General features: G+C 40.8%; 1 protein-coding gene across 2 annotated transcripts; it reads right to left on the reverse strand.

Annotated features, from left to right (window-relative positions):
* Positions 1-15,270, reverse strand: uap1 (UDP-N-acetylglucosamine pyrophosphorylase 1). 2 transcript variants are annotated; one of them, XM_022213828.2, is made up of 11 exons: positions 15,153-15,270; positions 13,913-14,221; positions 12,456-12,648; positions 11,776-11,951; positions 11,490-11,662; positions 6,795-6,991; positions 6,502-6,642; positions 3,572-3,760; positions 3,287-3,328; positions 2,258-2,324; positions 1-711 (listed from the first exon to the last, which is right to left on the reverse strand). In XM_022213828.2, exons 2-11 carry the CDS (start codon positions 14,193-14,195, stop codon positions 619-621), a joined length of 1,554 nt encoding a protein of 517 aa, XP_022069520.1. In that variant the 5' UTR covers positions 14,196-14,221; positions 15,153-15,270; the 3' UTR covers positions 1-618. The 2 variants fall into 2 exon arrangements, with proteins under 2 accessions (XP_022069520.1, XP_022069522.1); XM_022213830.2 differs by lacking the exon at positions 3,287-3,328.
* Positions 15,271-18,199: the final 2,929 nt, after the last annotated feature.

Here is an 18,199-nt window from a genome sequence, read left to right on the forward strand (position 1 = left end):
TTTTCCAAGTAGAAGAATTTCTTTAATAAAGATAATAGAAATCATAATGTCCCTCAAAGCTGAATAATATCTAATATTCATCATTTACAAGCAGAAAAGAAGCTGATATTATAAATACCCCCCACATGCTCGTACCGTACCTCGATTACATGCTAGTAAGAAACATCCTTCAATGATTTTCTCTCAGTCAATTGTTGTAGAAAAATCACCAGGTAAAACAAGTAGATGGGAAGTTCCAAAGCATCTATCCGCATATAAAAATAAGTTCCAATCAGCAAAATAAATAGAAGCACCTGCAGACTGCTTCATCCAGTCAGTTTAACAGGGATTTCATACTTCATCTAATGCTGTGTTCAAATGCTCTTCAAAACAAATGTGTGACATGACATCAGCATACAAGGCAAAGAAAACGTGGATAAAAAAGTAAACGATACACTTCATCTTTGTCATTCATTCGTTTTGGACGGTGACAGCCTCGTTCACGAACACATGCACGCGTTTTAGTTATTGCACAGCGAAGACATCACAGTTTCTCCCCCACAAATGCTGAGAGAACAAACGGGGAGGTTGGTCTTTGGGCTTTCCCCTCATTCTCTCACTTCCTCTCTTTTTCACTGATTAAACTCCGTTCTTCACCACCTCGTGGGCTCCGTGCTCGTCGATCATCAGGGTTGGATGAAACTCTCGTCCTTTCACCAGCTCCTCAAGACCCTTTAAGGAAGTGCAGACACCTTTAAAACACTGCTAACAGGTGTAGAGATGGAATATTTCACAGGCAGAGACCAGAGGGGTGCAGTGTGAAGCAAGATGAATGTTGTAGTAACATATGCTGAGTCTAAATCCAGAGCTTTCAAAGTCAGCGTGGTCTTTTAACCTGCTGGATCACCATGGTAACTGATGCTGCACAGAGATTCAAGATTTAAGAGTTTTTATTTGCCACCTGCCCATAACAATGCAACACTACAAGTATATTTACTTACACAACCACAGTTTTCTACCAGTCTTTGTCTTTTGCATCATCTGCAGTAACAGTGCTTTTTACCGTAATTAGTGTATGGCTCAACATATAATTGGACTTTTTATACCATAGATGACATTTTTGCTGAGTAAAACTGAAATTGATAGATACGTTGACATGTGATAAATCCACACTTGACTCACACACTACTTTATATAAAATAACTCAGAAAGCCTTGGAGTCTTGCCAGTCTTTTCTTCAGGAGGAAATGACATCATGTGGAGCAGGTCATGTGATCTGGAATTAGCACACTTCCTTCTGAGGTGATTTTGTAATGGGGAACTTAGTTGAAAGTGATTTCTGGGTCACAGATACAATTTGTTATTTCCCATATAAAATACAGGGATGGGATCAGCAAGTTCTGATTCTAGCGGAAAGTTGTTGATGGGGGGGGGGGGGGGGGGGGGTGCGGCGGCGGCGCAGCGACTTCCAATCTCTGGGCCGTTTACAATCGTCGTTAACAAGCTATCACTAACGTCGTTACCATCGCGCGGGAGTATCAGCGACAATAAAGTGTTCAAACTTGTGAAATCGGCATTCAAACAAATGAATTCGGCGGAAATCCGCGGATCCGCGGTAACTTCCCATCCCTGAAAAAAAGCGGAATTCCGCGAATTCGCGGAAAAAAATCACATCCCTGAAAATATGATATATTGCCAAAAACAGAAATATCTGTCATGATTACCTCAACTTAAAAAGAACTCAATCAAAACTTTTGAATAAGCTGATTTTACTATTGTTCAGCTAATTAGAAGGTGGTTGTTATTAAATTTGGATGGTTATTTAGTTGACATTTTAGTGACATCCAGTCATTTTTTAAAATAAGTGATTTTTTCCATAATAAATAATTATTGAATTTGTATAGACATGATCATAATGAACAAAAAAGATTACTTTTTTTACTTTAATAAAAATGTATGCAAGATATATCCCATAGACGTCAAAAGTCCTCACTTATATATTTACCCTTACACATGCTTCATAGCAGACGAGGAAGTCAGCAAGAAGAAGCCTTTATTATATGAATGAGTGTGCACAGAGCCTGATGAAAAAAGCCTGAGTTAATAAAGAAACCTACTAACCACCGTAGTGACACCTATCATCTCTGAACTTAAGTTTTGTCGAACGAGCTTACACAGAGAAAGCCTGGATGTGTCAAACTTGCTTCATAGTGCACCCCTCAGGAGCGGAAGAGCATCTGGATTTTCTACTAAATCCATCAGGCTCATGCCTCCTTACCTCTCCTCCGTAGGACACCAGAGGGGAAATCTCGCATTTGATTGGCAAGTCGGTTCCATCCTTTAGGCTGTATTGGAAAGAACAAATTCAGGGAGGTTCACAGGGGAAGAAAAGAAACAGAATGAGTGATTGTCTCACGAAAAAGCAGCCAGAGGGACTGTAGCTGAGAGAAGCAGCTGTGAATCCTCCACACAGCTGTTCTTGTGCTGCAGCTTGTGATTAGAGATCAAAAGGCAGAGAATCAGAGCTTCATTGCCACCAGTGATTAGTCCTCTGACCTGACTGGCTCTAGAAGAAAACAGATGAATGACAGGTAATGTGTTCGCATCTCCACCCAGAGGAGGAACTTTAGCGGCACATTGCCATCACTCAGCGTGTTTGTTTCTAGATAATAATTACAGACAACAATCAGTAATCAGACAACAGGTGTTTCAGGGATGTTGCTGAGCAGCTTCCTGAAGAAAAAGCTGAATGAGTAGGAAAGAAGAAGCACACCCATGAGAGCCTTAACATTCATGTACGCCATGAATGTTAGTGAAGCACATGCTCATTTGTTTCTGCCTTGAAAACAAGCAGGTGGTTTTCAAGGCAAAGTAGCAAGCAGTAAACCGTCCTGGAGATATTTTACATACAAATCAACAGTATCATCACCTACAGAAGAGTTGTCACTTTTTGCCAGAAAGTGTGACTGGTTCCCTTTACCCAGCATGCAGTGCATTACAAGTATTAGTAGAAACAATCGGAGGGGGAAAATAAGCTGCTGACAGAGCTCATTACGACAGTACGTCATTTGACCAGGATGCTGAAGAGGACTGTCGACTAAACTGATCCTCGCTGTCATTTCCTTCATCGCCACCGACTGCAAAGACTGGCAAGAACCGCACCAGACTCCTCTTTTCAGTGGCGATGAAGGAAAAGGAGATGTCGAGGATCAGACGTAACGCTATACGGTGTTAACACGTCTGAGCAAGAGGGTAAGACAGCCAGAACCCCATCACCATGCACTCAGTACTGCAGGGGGATAATTACTTTCTGTTGCCATCATCTGTGACACTGCCTGCTGCTCCGTCGCTGGAAACATTGCACGGGACACACAGGAGCAAGACCAAGCATGAGAGAGGGGGATGTGAGAGTGTGAGGCTAAAAGAAAACCATGTCTACAACACAAACAAACAAACAAAAAGCCAGGGCATACAGTGTGTACACAGTGTGCAAAGTGTCGGGAGGTTGAGCATGACTGCGAGGAACCCGCTTTTTTTGTTCATGCCAAACTTGGCGTGTGTCATGTGAGGTGGAACGGCAAACTGCGGTCACCTGGGTATGGCCGGCACACGTCTACCGTTCTCGTCGATGAAGTGGCCTCCGGCGTTGAGCACCCAGCGGTGGTGTAAGGACATCAGGGCGTGTCTGGCCGTGGTGGGTGTGTCCTTTCCATCCTGAGTGTCGGCATTCTTCAGCGGGGAGAACTCATCCTCCCTCAGCACCTCGTACACGACGAAGGTCCTGTTGAAGTACGTTAAGATCCCATCAGCACACAGGAGGTAATAAATACTGAAGACCGATATGAGAGATAACACAGATACCAAGGATGGATACTGGAGCTGAAATAATTGGTTGACTAAGTAATTTTTGAATTTTAAGCTCGCAGATAACTAATTATTCATATGATAATCATCTGTTAACCGTCCATTAATGATCAATCGCCTATGTGTTTCATCACTTTCAGAGAAACTAAACTGTAAATGTACTCACACTATAGTAAGCAGCAGTCTGTAACTCTCAATTGTGTCTGTCGTGCAACACAAGTCAAGAACAGGGATTTCATGTCTTCTTATGTTTGGAGTTTCAGTCTGAAGAAGCTCCTTTGTCCACTTACAAATGTAACCGAGGCTACAGGTCCTTCTCATTAGATGCTTTAGTCTCATCTCTGAAAGCTGGTACATCTATGGAATGAATGATTTGAAGTGTACATGGTATGAAAAACCGAACGACAAGGCTGAAAAATTAAAACCCATTTAAAATGAGGGAACAGGAAAAAAGTTTGTGTCCACTGTCATGTTATAATTAACATAATGAATTCCTATTCTGCTTTGGGAGAGGAATATAGACAACCCAGCATTGTCTTTGTTTTATTAATTAAGTGTAGGACCCTAGCTTTTGTCCATTGCATTATTTTAGAGCTGGTGTAATATTTAAGCAAACAGTTACTCAACAGAAAATAATACTGCAGCAACTTAGATCACAGAATAAGAATCCGTTATAAATTAAAATGTCTTTCCAACTGAAGTTGGAAACATTGAAGTTGGAAGATTTGCCACATTTAAGTTTTGTTTCTATTCTTGAAAATTAGGTATCTTTGCATACGGCCTTTTGGTTGGACAAAACAAGCAATATGAAGGCTTTACCTTGACCTGTGAGAAGTGCTGATAGGCAAGTTTGACCATCTTCTAATGCTGACAAACATAAGCTAATGTACCAAAAAGTACTACCATATTATTACTATTATTATTACTACTGTACCAGTTCAGCTGAAGTTTACCTTCAAATCTCATACATGTTGCAAAGACTTTTAAGCTAAATTCAATCATGTGAAACACGAAACAGATTCATATTCCTTGTATGTGCTTGACCGATAAAGCTGATTCTAATAGAACATAGCGCTTTAGCCATGACAGAAATGGGTGTTTCTGCAAAGAAGCTACAAATTCTAAAAAGGCGGATGCTTCCCACAGACACATATTCAACCCAGCAGCACATGGAAGCTATACAATCGCCACATTTTCAAAGTAGGCACCAAAAATGACCAGCTCTGTGTCTGACAAAACGTGAAAGAATATATCCAGAATATATCCCCTTTGCACCCCACAAGTAGTGTCCTCGTCCCAAGTGTAAGCTGATCCGTTCCAACCCCACAGTGTTTGGAAAAGCATCCCCATTTTTCAGGCATGATGTCCTGATTTACAAGGTAGGCACCAAAAACGACCAACTCTGTGTCTGACAAAATGTGGAATTTGTTCACAAACTCTTCTTCTGTTCCTGATTTTTAGTGTTGAATAATGTCCAGAAAACTGTTTTTGCAGAGCATTATGATGCCACACTAAAGCTGACCCTCATTATTTTATCCTATTAGACAAATTCTGGCGTTATGGCCAAAAATGTGTTTTGTGTGGTCACAGCGACATTTGAACATTAAAGTCTAATCAATTCATCATTGAATCCAAGTGAATGTGTGTTTCAAATTTCAAGAAATTCCCTCAAGGCATTCAAAAGCTATTCACAACAGGATAGATTGATGGACAGAAAACCACAAATGTAACCCCAAGATTGTTGCCAGCATACTTTTTTTTTTTTTTTTTAAAAAGCAGAGTATTCTTTTCTATGTTTAAAAAAATCTCCAAATTAAACCCTGTCCTTATGTACACTTGTAATAAACAGTTAATTGAGTATCCGATGTCAACATCTAAAGTTCCAAACCACATATGTATTATGAAACTGGATACTGTGGTTTCAAAATGTCACCTCGTTTGTACAAAAGTGCAATGCCCTTTGACTAGCACATACATGATATATATGGCACGTGGCAGTCTAGACCAAACAGTACAGACAGAAAGAACAGAAAACAGCAGGATTTTTTTTTTTTTTTAGAAATCTGGCAGCCAAGTGAGTCAACCCATCTGGATTCTGCTACATATGCCAGTACAGGCACAACTCTAATCCATCTCCTCAGCGACACCAAAAACAGTTTCTCATCCTTTTGACCGTTGAAGCAAGCTGGACATGTCTGCAGTGATTTTCCATCAGTCAATCATCACAGGAATCTTTTCATTAAATGTACAGTTCTATTAGTAGTGACATGACTCAAAGCTGATGTCATGTAACACTGGAGGAGGTGGAATGAGTGAACAGCTCATAAACCTCCATCCTCCTGTGGAGAATTTGGCAGGCTCCGTCTCCTGGACCAGAGCTTGGAGAAATGGCAAGACTGGGGCTGGAGGATAGGGATCTTGACTGGAAAATAGGGGTTGGTTCTCGCATGGAAGGACAGATCAAGGACCAGTCAAAGCCCAGAGGCCTGCCAGGAGAACATATGCAATCCAACCACCTCTCAAAAGCAGCATAAGTTATTCATTGTATTCTAAGCACTTCAAAGGCTTGTAGTTTGAGGTAAGCTGCTGCTGTACCGATGCTGGCATGCAGACACAGATATTTTGTACCCTGAATGGAAAAAATGCACTTTAACTCACTTAGCGAACTGGAAGATGTCAAAGACGAATTTTTCCATTTTAATCCCATTTGGTTTGTCTGGTTTGATTATCTGACCCTGAGCATCCACACATGGAATCTTCTTCTGGGCCACATGGTGCTGCAGCTTTGGCTCGTATTTCCTAATACATAAACACAGAGAAAAAAGCCGGTATTATGATGTTGCTCTTGGTACGAGCAAACAGAACTACTGAAACAAATGAACACATTCTGGCAGAGAGAACGACAAACTGTTTGAAAGCTTAACAACACGTTCACGAGTTCATCGTCTTACTGGACTACGTCTCTGAGGAAGGAGAAGCTGAAGAAGTGATTGGCTATGTTTCCTGCGTTGAACATCAGCCGACCATCATCGGCGCTGCGCTTCTCGGCAGTTGCCAGGGTGATCTCGCTGTACTCCACCACCTGATAAGAGCCATCCACCTTGCAGACCACACCTACTGCCTCTGTTGGATTGGTCTTCTCCACCACCTGGAAACAACATCACAAAAAGATTTTGAGAATCTGCTCATCAAAAATCTGTCATTTGCACATTAAACACATAAGTTAAATAAACAGGTCTCAAAGACCAAACTCAACGCAGCAAAAGAGAATACACCCGTGTTCACTAACACACAAGTTAGAAACCCCATAATCATTAAAAAACTAAACTAAACTTATTTCCCATTAGCCGAACTGCAGGACCATGGTTATAAAATGAGCTGCAATACATGAATTTTCTCAGTTTTGGAACCAGTCATGTCTAGCTGTATGTCTGCATCAAAGCTCCATATAGAAAAGAACTGAATAAAAAACGAGATTTCAAGTCTTCACAAAGACAGAAAAGGATACAGGTGCAGTCTGGAGGTATTACATGAGTCGTAGTACCACTAATCAGTGCTGCAGTCGTGATCAGAGTTTCTGTGACAGCTCTGACAGTATGAAGGACTGTTCATCATATCCGCCTCAATAGATGGCTCTCCATAAAAAACTAACTTTTTTACAAAATTTTGCTAAAATGCACAAAAAGAAGCCTTCTTTCTGACATTCTTTGGTCAAACTAGACCAAGATACATTTGTTGTGGTCCAGCATGTGTGGCGGTCTGAACCTGGCCAGGACTAAAACAGTGAATTCATAGTCCTGACAGTGAAACACAGAGGTGGGAATGTGATGATATGGGGCTGCATGAGTGCAGAGACGACACTTTAAGATGCCTGTGGATCTATCAAAACACTGGCTGACAAGATGGCTCCCAGTCTGCAGAAACTTGACAGAAGAGAAATATTCCAGCCTGATAACAATCTAAAACATACAGCCAGAATCACATAAGAGTTTCTAAAGAAGAAAAAAGTGAAAAGTATGACCTGGCCAAGTATATCACCTGGACTTATATCCAACAGAACACATTTGGTTTTTATTTCAAAGAGGAAGATGGAGCAACACAACCCCTGCGTAAGGACAGCTGACAAAAAAACATCTTTGAAGAATCACAGAACAGAACATTTCTCTAGAAATCTGGTGTCCTCAGTGCCAAGAAGGACATCAAAAAAATAACGCTGGACCTATGACGCACTGACAAAAACATCAAACATTTAAATTTCTGTGACAAAAAGGCGTGATAGCTATTTATTTATTTTATTTTATTGCGGTGTAGAATTTTCTACTATGTGGCCTGTATTGTTAGTATAGTCAATTTAAGGTGTTACTTTTTATTTTACTAATGAGCAAATGCCCTACTGTTCAACTCAGACGTGAATCACTGTGGGGTGTTACACAATACTGACTCATATGACATACAGTGATATTGCACATTCACTTCTGCTGTACAATCAATATGAAACTGCGTTAAAGTGGCAAAAAAAAAGAGTAAGTAAGACTCACAAACTGCTATGACACAATCAGTATGTTCCATCTCACACAGCCAGCACGTTAAAGTCTGCACTGAACGAAAAAAAAAGCCCTCTCCCCATCTCAACATCTGTTGGTGGCTAATGACAGAGTGGAGTCCTGATGAGGGGGTTGGTGAACGGAGTGGGGGCTGAGCGAGGGGTTAGTGAAGCCACATGAACTGTTAGCAAAGCTTTGTAATTTATGACAGGAGGGTGGGACTCTGCTCTGATCTGATCCTTCCATCTCTGCTCCACCACACAACTTATAATAATGTCAAACAGAAGCAGGGTCTGGAAGATCCGCAGTTAAATATTTCACTCTGCTCCACGTTAGATGGAAAATACACACAGCGTGATAAAAAATTATTTCACAATACTGCTAGGAGATGACAAGGCCAGACGCAGTCAGTCTGGTGACTTCAGACACACTTGCGTTGACACATGTTGTGATTTTGAAGACATGGAAATGGGACACGTTGGCTTAGTGTTTTTATTTAGTTGCCATGGTGTGGAACTGCTTTCCCTTAACTAATTGAGACGACCCGGCAGCAAAGGTTAGTCACAAATGTACCAGGTTAAGCAGGACATGTCCCGCCAATGCGCCATCAGTGTTCATTTATTCAACAAAAGCGTGACTCCTGAGGCTGCTACTTCACTCTTTCTGGTAGAAATCACCAATTACATTTTGATTCAAGAAACAAATACTCGCTACATGCCAACCAACAAGTTACTTCCAGCTTCACCCAGTGCAGCTCGACCTGCAACGTTTTCCTCATTTTACTTCAAGTTTTATGGGTCAGCTCAGTACACATTTAAGTCTTTGTCACTGATGAATCAGTGGTGGATGTAGACAGTCCAAGCGACCTCTTCTAGCCAACAGATATGGCTTTCAGTCAGAGAGCATCATATATATGTTTGTTCTCCCGCTCTGTTTAAGCTTTTCTGTCAAACAGCCAGATTTACAACTGCATTTCTAATCAAGTACCGATGAGCATTAAAATCCCTCTGTGGTTGTTGATTTACTCACTAAAAACTCATCTCTGTGTATCAAAAACTACATATTTTAAATCTTGGTTTCATGAAAGCAACCCCTTTATACCTTAAAATGACGTAGATGTAAATCTACACCATTGCTTCCTTTAAAATCTATGATGTCTTTGCTTTTATCTACACTTACTCTGCACAAACACTGTAAAACTGCTCAATAGCAAGTTGTAACATACATACTCTAAACAGAAACCTATTCTGATGAACAATAAATATTTGGAAAGCTCCACCATGTACATTTACAGAAGTGATTCCTCAGGTTTGTTATGTATGAAACCCCAGACATCTGAATCTGTGATGGAAAAATTGGCAGAATACCTGCAGTTTTGAGGTGGAAATGCTCAGCCAAAGACTTTCACCAGAGGAAATCTTCACTATGTTTGATCTCTAAAATATCAAAAATCTACAGTACAATCCTTTTAACTGTTGCCCTTGAGCCAGTACCAGGAACAGCAAGAGCATCAGTATAACGCATTTCTATTTAATATTACTTTTATGTTTTTGAAGACAGGGTAAGTAATGTGTCCCAACATTTGCATACCTCTGTCTTTGTTATAACTCTTCTTTTAGCTATTTATGATGTAATGTGTTTTACTTGCAACAAAAAAAAGGAAGAAATGCTTATACTTCCTTTGCCAATGAATTCTCCTAAACTCAAACTAATGAGCCTCCTTGACTAATGAGATTCATTTTCAAGGTTACCTTGACAGTTGCTTTGCAGCAAGAGCACACATAGCAACGAAAAACAATAACCTACATTTTACACGCAAAATAAAAATAAAGTGACTGACATTTTTTTTTTTTTTTTAAAAAGAAGAAATGTATAAACGTATGGTGATGGTTTACTTGCAAGTGAAAAAATGTTTTCAACCCAACCCTAACAAGCTGTTGTTTTCTGAAAATTGAAGTACTGAAGACGTTATCTGAGGCTGTGATGAAAAATAAAGGAAGAATGTGGGGTTAAACCCTCAAACTTTCCTAGAAAGCTGTAATGAATTCACTACTCAAGAAGACTACAGGAAAGAACCAAGTGGCTTCTGTCTCCACCCAGTGGTGAGTTGCAGAAGGTGCAGCTGTGTAGAAAGGGACAGTAAAGCAAGTTGTCACCACACCTTTCTAAATACATAGTCACCAACTCAAAACATCCCTTACGTTTTGGAAGCTCGTGGAAGAACCAGACTGACTGATCAGACTAGATCACAAACAGGCACAGTTACTCTAATATTAGTACACTTTGTGCTCTTGTTATGCACTTAGATACTTGTATTACACATATTGGTATTTGCACACAAAATATGACCATGTTTGCTGAGTTGTAATCTTTTCAACATCACTTTTACTTCCTGGAAAGATCAAAGGCAACTCTGAGCTCATCAGTGTTACAGGTGAGACATCAGCATATTAAGTAACTTTATGGCCGGAATATAACAAGCCTGCTGCTGCTTCAACCTTTGTTGTTTTTCTTGTAATGTAGCATCTGATACAAGAGAAAGATCTAGTATCGCAAACATGAAAAAATGACTCCAGACTGACCTTTTTTGATATGTGTGAGCTGAAATTTTAAATAGTCCCATGATGATCATCAGGATGTTTTGATGCCACTCCGACTGGAAAGGACAATTACTGCACTAGCAACTGTAGTTGAAAGTAGCCCTTTTTCTGTCAGTTTTGTTGTTACCGTGTTCTACGGCGTAAAAAAAAAACTTCATACAGAACAAATCTAATGAACCAATCATCATGCCAACTTTACACCAGAGGATTTGCAATCACCTCCCAAATTGCAGATACAGAATGCGTTTCATTTTTAGTGTCTACAAGTTGTGTAAGAATAATCATTTACTGGAGTCTACCATCTAAACTGTCAGCATCATTGTTAACTGCTGTGTTATTGATGGCTAATTCTAAACAGTAACACTAAAACTGGATCTTCGCTCTCTGATCATTCTGTTTTCTACCAGATTAGCTCTGCAATTCACCTGAAGACCAATTTGAAATCCTTGATGGAGCTGCAGAGGCCCTGAATCAGAAAGAAACAGCAGGAGGTATGACCAACCTTAGCGCCACAGTCCGCTCCTTTCTGCACACAGAAACCAACAAAGGCGGGGTCGGCCACTTTGACCAGGATGTTGTCGACGCAATAAACGTGGATGAACTCGATCCCCCTCCGCTGCATGTCATCCAGGATGCCCTGGTTCCCAAGGGCTCTGTAAAGACCCCCGTTGCCATCTGCAACACAAACACACAAGTTTCAGACACACAAACTCCAGCTGGGAAATAAAACTCTCTCACACAATGCACAACAATGTACATAAGAAGCTAGGGATCCTGTGGGTGCGCACCTGGAGCCATGGAGAGCTTTCCTTTGCTCTCCAGGATGATCTTGCCGTTGTAGTCCATGGCTGGTAGCATGCCCTGCTGAAAGAAGATGATGTTGTCCTTGTCCAAGCCAAAGTGGTTATGTCGCGAGAAGAACTCCTTGGTGGCCTCCATTGTCCTGCCGCTGGTCATGATGTACCTGAAGGCCAAAAATAAGACCCAGATTGGTGAGTTTCATATCAAACAATATGTAAAAGCCTCTATCTGAAGAATGCATGCTCAGCAAAGCCAAAAAAATAATACTCCTTCAAAATAAAACAACAGTTAAGTGTTAGCATATGGCAGACAATAAAAGGTTGCAAAAGATGCTGTCATATGCAGTTTTAAATCTAACTTTAATAACTGCTAAGCCCCGTGTTTGGAGGATCTCATACATTCCATCGCCTTCTTGTTATCTCCATCTTTCGCAATTTTGAACTATAAACTGTCCTTGAAATTACTCCGCAGGGTACTAATCCTTTTCCAGTAAAACAACTTCATTGACCGAGTTTCCTTTTGATGCTCACGGTAACTTGACCCAGTTACTCACCGTGCAAACATAATTGGGACAAACAGCTTTAGTTCTCATTACAAATACAGAGAGACAGTATTTATTGGGACACACAGTGGTAGATTCTTAGTGATCTGAAACCTGACGTCTCACCAGGGAATACAGCACTTCTTCTCAGCCAGCTGTTGCAGCTTCAGAATGCGCTCGGCTTGGATCTGAAAGAGGGTTTTGTGGGACGGCAGCCCCACGTCGTACATGCCTTTGGGGTAAGAGACCCCCAGCCTGGTTCCCTGGCCTCCTGCCAGAAGTAAGACTGCCACTTTACCCTGGGAGATGCACTGAAGACCTGAAGGGAGAAAAAGTAGAAGCATGTGTCTCATAGTGTATTTAAAATAATCAGACAGTGATAGAATACACAGACTGAATACATTGGCACAACACCTAATCTCTAGTGATAGCCATAGTGCATATTTATTGCCTGTGTAAAGACATCTTAGATAAAACATAATAAATTTAACAAAAACCAACATTTATCACAACATTTTGATAACATTTATCAATAACTTTAATTGAGCTGTGGACCACTATCTCACAACTAATCCTTCATGACATTGAAGACATGACAATAAATCAGCCCTAAACTAATATCTGATTGCCATACTGAAGCCTGTGACTAATTTTACAGTAGTTCAATGGGTCAATGTTTTATAGTGGTTCCAGTTTATCTTACATAAACTGCTGCTACGTGACGTGATGCAACACTACTTGTTGGTGCCAAAAGACAAGTTTTATACCCGTGTAGTGGATGGGCCTGCTAGACTTTGACTACTTTACCAAAAATACGCAAACACACAGACACCACGCCCAACTTTGGGCCGGACAGCTTACGATGACCTCATGAATGAGGGTCAAGAGGCAACTCTAATGACGTCAACGGTAAATCAGGACCAGATGTTTTCTGCTACCCACCGCTCTCATCATCCTCACAAGAAAAAAAAATCCTGCAGATTTACAAAATGGTCAAACCCCAACAGCAGAGGAGGTTGCGCAAAACATAATTCAATCCAACTTACTCATATTTCAGATCCACACGGGGGAATTAGACTGGGAATGGTTTGCGAGTTTATACAACCACACAGAGGGTAAATGAGTTCCTGACGCTGCTCTGCTAGGACTTTGTGATAAGCTATCGAGTAGGTTACATATGTTTTTGTGTGGCTCTAACTCTGGATTCTCTGAAAATATGCAAGCAATGAGAAGAACCACTGATCCATCTCAACATCACTGCATCTGGGCGATCATGTGATGCTTTAATCCCCTTAAGCTTCCCAGTCTGATACCAGTAAATCTTTCCTGTCTCACCTGCAGGCCATCACATGATACTTGAAAGCTGTCAAGACTTTATGGCTAGACTCTGATCTCCTAATCTGCTTGCAATAACTGCGCATGTCTTGCTTAACAGCTGGAGATGGCTCACTGATTTCCCGCTACTGTATGACATTCCTATAAACAATTCTTCCTGGTTCCTTAAACTAAAGCTTGGGGAAAATTAAGGTTAAAGGTAGAAGCTGTGTGTGAATGCATGTTCGTGGACTTCAGCTGGAGCTCACCTGCTAGCTCCCAGTCTTTGAGAAGCTCCCTGTCTCTTGTCACGCTCCCCAACACCTCCCTGGGCACTGGCTCCATGCGGGCATCCATCTTCTCATGCTTGCTGCTGCTAGACGTCTCCATGGCGTTCTTGAAGAATCCGTTGATCTCCTGGAAGTCCATCCCCTGCAGGTTGAGGGTCAAGCTGGCCTGCTCGTCGGGGCTCAGCTCGCTCCAGAACTGCAGGAGATGGGACTGGCCGGCCTCAGCCAGCCTCTGCTCGAGTCCGCTGGTGCTTGGGTCCATGATCAGCTGTGATTTTGATTAAAACACTAGCACACGGAAACAGATGAGGAGAAAAGGGATGATAAGCAAAACCAGCTACGCCTCAGGATGAAGTCATGTCCGCAGTGGGCTAACAATGACAGCAACTTACACATGTCACATAAATGGGGATTTTAAAGGTGACTTGAATCAGACTAAATTTGATAGTATTTAGGCAGACAAAAAGTACATCAGTTTAATAATCAAATAAAACTGGGAATTACAGAACTGTAATTTAAAATAAAATCTGACTGACTGGAGCTCTTTTGGCAAAAAATGACCTCATGACTAAAGTATTCCTACTATTTGAGCTACTGTTGGTAAAACAGGCAAAACTGGTGATAACACATGAGCCAGCATGGCATTGACATCCTGATTTACAGACATAAATGAAGTGACTACTGGAATGTTTAATTGTTCTGTTTGTTTGAACCCGCACCCACAACAAGCAGCCTGCTGGACCAGGAAATGTCTCTGGAAGGGACTTTTTTAAAAACCATTTGAAAGGGATGCTGAAGGAAGCAACAGCATAGGAGGATGTATTTTAAACTGCCAGACGTAATCGTGAAATAATTATGAGTTAAATTATTCAGAAAACTTTCAACCTTAATGTTTCCCGGAGGCTGTGTAAAGTCATTTTAAGTTGAGGGTTCACCAAAACACGAACAGGGGTGCCTTGTATCACAACCAGCAAATAAATTCAATATTAACACTGTGTAACAAAGCAGACTTTTGCTAATAAACTGCAATATTTACATTAAATGTATTTACTATGTGAGCTACATGTCTTAATCTCTCCAGTTAGCTGCTGTCTTCCAGCAGCAGCGGCGGCCAATAGAGCCGAGTAAACGTTACCAGCTAACCAGCTAACTGGGGAGAAAACAGTAAACAGAGTGAAGACATTATAAAAACTAAATGAATGAAGCAGTGAATACTCACCTCTCACTGGGCTCCTCTTCGGTTTGAGACCATGAATGCGAGTCTCGGTGTGCTTTCTTGCACTGCTTCGCCGTAACGACGCCTCCCACCCGGACTACACCTCCTGTACGTCACGTTGACGTGGCAACGGCGACGGCGCACTGAGCGCGTGTGCGGCCGGCTGACTGCTGCGTTCAGGACTGCTTGTAAAATTGAACGACCCGCTTCTCACCCGCTGGGCGAAAAGTTTACTCATCAGATGTCCACATGGAAATACAGTATTAATGTCTGTGCTGTATCACCAAAGCGTCAAATACGTCAAAATTCTGTCATCGTGCAGTAATTGCATCACTTCTGAGTCGAAGGAAAGAGTATTTGCTCTTATGTGAAATTCAAAACTAACAATTTAGATTAAAAAAAATATAGGCACCACAGTTAGGAACTCAGTGCAACAAAGTATCAGTATAAATTACAAAACTGCATTTAAAATCCTTTTATTAGGTTTTAATCTGCTGAACTTTATTTTCAATTTTAGATGTCGCTCTGCCTGCATTTGCAACAAAAATGTTAGATAACACAACATAAAATATTTTTGATTGATAAAACGGCTTGATTATTGCTCTTCTCTCACACCAGCTAACTTCATGTCCTCTTTCACTACATCCATAAACCTCCTTTTTGGTCTTCCTCTAGGCCAGTGGTTCTCAACCCTGTTCCTCAGGACCCCATGTCCTGCATGTTTTAGATGCTTCCCTGCTCCAACACACCTGACTCAAATGATCAGCTCGTCATCAAGCCTCTGCAGAAGCCTGATGACGAGCTGATCATTTGAATCAGGTGTGTTGGAGCAGGGAAGCATCTAAAACATGCAGGACATGGGGTCCTGAGGAACAGGGTTGAGAACCACTGCTCTAGGCCTCCTAGCAGTTCAAACCTTCGTGTCCTTCTACTGGTACATTCACTATCCCTCTTCTGTACATGTCCAAACCATCTCAGTCTGGAATCTCTGGCTTTATGTTCAAAACATCTAACATGCACTGTCCCCCTGATGTGCTCATTCCTGATTATATCCATCCTGTTACTCCCAAAGAGATCCTCAACATTTTAATCTCTGTAAGATAAGATAAACTTTACTGATACCTCACCGGATAAATTTGCATGTTACAGCAGCTGAATACAACTAAAGCCTGGAAGAAGCAAGACAAGAAGTACAAAAATATAATGGAGCTAAAAATAAAGATATAATAATGAAAATATACATCTTTCACATGTACGAATGGCATGATAAATGTACTTATGGAAATGTACAGGTATGGTGTGATTGATATGTTACCCAGTTCCCAACTATATTAGATGATGATGTAGGGAATTTTTCAGAAATCTAGGTTAGAGCATATATTGTCGTTGATGTCCATGCACTCTTGCACTTTCACATATAAAATAAAAGAAGTCTTTGTTATTCTTTGTTCAAACTCATGAATCACCCCCCATATAAATATAAGCACACACACACACACATACAGTCATGAACCTAAATATACACATTTGTAAAGACCATGTATATCACGGCTATCTTGAGTTTGCAGTGGCACCTAAAACTCCTAATTTTGTATGACGGAAATAATTTAATGCGTTTTTGTTACAAAAAGCAATCTTGCATTTTGGTTCTTTCATAGATGCATTTACTTAGTGTTCTGGCAGTATGACAAAATTTACCTGGTTAAAAATATACATACAGGAGCTTGAATTTTCAGTTTTATTGATGTAGAAAATTGCAATAATGAAATGTTCTTATTAGCATGGCCTCTTACCCCGTCGAGACTGATTACAATGGGCTACAGCTGCTGACTTCTCTGAGACTATCTAAATAGGGTCCATTTGGTGAATTTATTAGAGTGCATTAAACACTAAAATTTAAAGTTCAGAGGAGCTCAGCAAAAGTCTGAAGAAGCAAATCACTGACTTTAACAAGTTCTGAAAGCCACTTTGAGCCAATTTGAAAAATTCTTTAGATCCCAAAATCAACCAAACAATTGTTTGTAAGTACAAAGTGCATGACAGAGTTGCATCACTGTCACGATCAAGCAGAAAACACAAACTATTGTCTGCTGCTGAGACAGTTGGTCAGGATGGTAAAAAGTCAAGCAAGGGCCATCACAAAGCAGGTCTGCATTGAATTAGAAGCTGCTGAAGTAATTGCTGGTTAGTGTACACAGTCAAGTGCGTGTACCATTGTCTTTTGCGGAGAGGCTGCTGTGCAAGAAGGAAGCCCTTTCTCAAGGAATGTCACTTTAAACTTAACTAGAGTTAGCTACTGATTGCATGGACAAACAAAAGGCCTTCAGAAGGAAAGTCAGATTATACAAAAATCGAGCTACTGGGTCATAATGATCAGAAACATGTTTGGAGGAGAGGAGGTGAGGCCTTTAACCACAAGAACATTAAAATTACCATCAAAGCATGTTGGTGGCAGTATTATGTTCTGGGGCTGTTATGTGCGAAGTGGAACTGGTGCTTTTCACAAACTAAATGTAATAAGGAAAATGATTATAATTGCATTATTATTAATATAAAATAATTACTACCTCCACATTCTTCTACAAAATCTAAAATCATCACCCAGAAGGTTGGGTCTTGAGTGTTCCAACAAGAGGATATAAATAAATGGCTAAATCATAGTAGCATTAAGGTTTAAACCTAATCAAAAACCTGTGGGCCGTGTGAAGAACCAAGTCTGTGTCAGAAAGCCAACAAATTTAGTGGAACTGTACCAATTTTGTCAACAAGAGTGGTCAAAGATAGCTACTTGTTGGTACCTTGCGGACGGCTACCAAAAGTGCTGAGTTGAGCTTGAGATGGAAAAAAGACACTTAACCACATATTAGAATTGTTATATATATATATTTGATCCACAAAATGTTGTCCTATTTAGATAAGAACATCACAAAGTCCTTCAAAGAATCAAAGCTTTTAGAATGACTTGTGCGTGGCAGCAAACTGTCTCTGTTGCGCTTCTGTTCCGGACTCCACCGCATGGAGGCGACGCGACGGTTCATGAGGCGGAAGCA

Source organism: Acanthochromis polyacanthus, chromosome 4 (genome assembly GCF_021347895.1).
Source record: "Acanthochromis polyacanthus isolate Apoly-LR-REF ecotype Palm Island chromosome 4, KAUST_Apoly_ChrSc, whole genome shotgun sequence".
Lineage (NCBI taxonomy): Eukaryota > Metazoa > Chordata > Actinopteri > Pomacentridae > Acanthochromis > Acanthochromis polyacanthus.

Excerpts from the sequence above, each read along its gene's own strand:
- uap1 (XM_022213828.2), bottom strand. The coding sequence starts at position 14,195 with ATGGACCCAAGCACCAGCGGACTCGAGCAGAGGCTGGCTGAGGCCGGC. Across the intron at positions 11,663-11,775 it reads AAAGCTCTCCATGGCTCCAG|ATGGCAACGGGGGTCTTTAC; the intron begins GTGCGCACCCAC and ends TTTGTGTTGCAG. Across the intron at positions 3,329-3,571 it reads CGTGTGCCGGCCATACCCAG|CGACGGAGCAGCAGGCAGTG; the intron begins GTGACCGCAGTT and ends CAATGTTTCCAG.